We start from the raw sequence: 1,900 nt of genomic DNA on the forward strand, positions 1-1,900 counted from the left end.
TGACAACAGAAGCCACAGAAATCCTCCTCATCAAAAACATGACTTTGATCTGCGTCCTCATCTGGACTCTCCTCTGCTGCTGCTTCACAGGTAAAGTCCAGAGAATCAAACTCCTCTCCTCTATGAACATCCGTCCCTCTGAAATGAAGCCCACAAAACCATGACGCTGCTTTATGTTTTTGTCTCTGTATCCTCAGAGTCCAGAGGCCAGGTCACAGTGACTCAGCCTGGAGCAGTGAGCTCTGCTCTGGGAGGCTCCGTCTCCATCAGATGTAGGACCAGTCAGAATGTTTATGTTTATAGCAACAACCACCGTTTAGCCTGGTACCAACAGAGAGATGGAGAAACTCCTAAACTCCTCATTTACTATGCTAGCACTCGAGTATCAGGGATTCCAGGTCGTTTTACAGGCAGTGGATCAAACTCTGACTTCACTCTGACCATCAGTGGAGTCCAGACTGAAGATGCAGCAGTTTACTACTGTCAGAGTGAACATAACATCAACAGTCAGTGGTTGTTCACACAGTGAAAAAGCATCGGACAAAAACCTCCCTCAGTCAGACTGAACAGAAACTGAACTGACTGCTGCAGCTGGAAGCTACTGCAGAGACTGACACACTTCACTGAGGACACACACACACACATACACACACACACACACACACACACACACACACACACACACACCTGTCTATAGATTTGTCTCACTCTTACCCGTGCCTTGTCCAACCTAGTTCTTTCTCCCAGTACTGTTTCCTTCCCAGATTTTTCCCACACTTTTTTGAACCTGGTATCTTATTTCCTCTACCTTCCTCTTATTTTCTCATAGCAGTCAGTCTTGGCAGCAGCTGCAGCACTAGAGAAGGCAATATTTACATCTTGTCCTGGTCACATATTTGTTTCATCAGCTAATACATCTCCTATGTTAAATATGTTAAAATATCTCTTGTCACAGATCACCTCCAGTAGTGTCAGCAGCAACAACAGCAGCAGCAGCAACATCCCCAGCAACTCCTCAACAGCAACTGTTCCCTGTAAGTTGTGTCAGCCCACCGTGTTTTAAAGCTAGATCTGGGTATTCCCTGAGGTTCTTTTTCAAAACTGTGTCACTGCATTTGTTGATGTATCGATACAGAAGCATCAGCATACGCACATCAGCAAGGAATACATAACGATATATTTCTGGATCAATATTTTGAGAACAGCCCTATTTAAAGACTTGTTCCATGTGCCCCTTTTATACTTTGAGCACCTGCCCTTCCAAAGGTCTCTGCACGGCCCTGCAGCTACTACAACTATTTCCAGATAAAAGAAAATATGAAGACACAGATCAGCATCAGAAAACTTTGTAATCAAAAATGGACCAATCAAAACCAGTACATCCCTCCAATTACAAAAAAATATTGTTGTAAAGCAACATTACACAAGAATGTTTTTTTGCGATTTAGTGCTCCCTGTTTTATGAGTATTGTTCACTTACACACCACTGTTGCAAATATGAACAGCTGTACACATGTAGTTGTCATGATTACATAGCTTACATGATTAAAAATGTTGAAAACTTTGCTAGCCAATCATCAAGCAAGTTGGAGAAAACACAAGAAAAAGCAAGCAGGCTAATATTACTGACTAGTCCAACAGCAAGAAGGCCAGCTCGACAACTGTCTTGGATCCTTTTAGTTCAGTTAGTTCAGGCTAACAAGTAAAAGCCAGTCTGATATTTAATCTTGTCCGGTCACACTCTCTTTGTATCTTCCTCACTCCTTTCGACAATGACTTCTTCGGTCTCTTTTCAGCCTCTGCTATGATCTCCAAACTGAGAACATCAAGGCAGCTTATAGTAAAGCACTATGCTGTTGTGAAAGTTTTCCTGCCCGGGATTCCAGTGCTACATAGTGCA

General features: G+C 42.8%; 1 gene segment (V, D, J or C); it reads left to right on the forward strand.

Annotated features, from left to right (window-relative positions):
* The first annotated feature begins 35 nt into the window (after positions 1 to 35).
* On the forward strand, positions 36 to 529 carry LOC123965457. The segment is given in 2 exon segments: positions 36 to 90; positions 198 to 529. Coding segments are annotated over 2 exon segments (384 nt in total).
* Positions 530 to 1,900: the final 1,371 nt, after the last annotated feature.

This window comes from Micropterus dolomieu, unplaced genomic scaffold, assembly GCF_021292245.1.
Source record: "Micropterus dolomieu isolate WLL.071019.BEF.003 ecotype Adirondacks unplaced genomic scaffold, ASM2129224v1 contig_9753, whole genome shotgun sequence".
Classification (NCBI taxonomy): Eukaryota; Metazoa; Chordata; class Actinopteri; order Centrarchiformes; family Centrarchidae; genus Micropterus; species Micropterus dolomieu.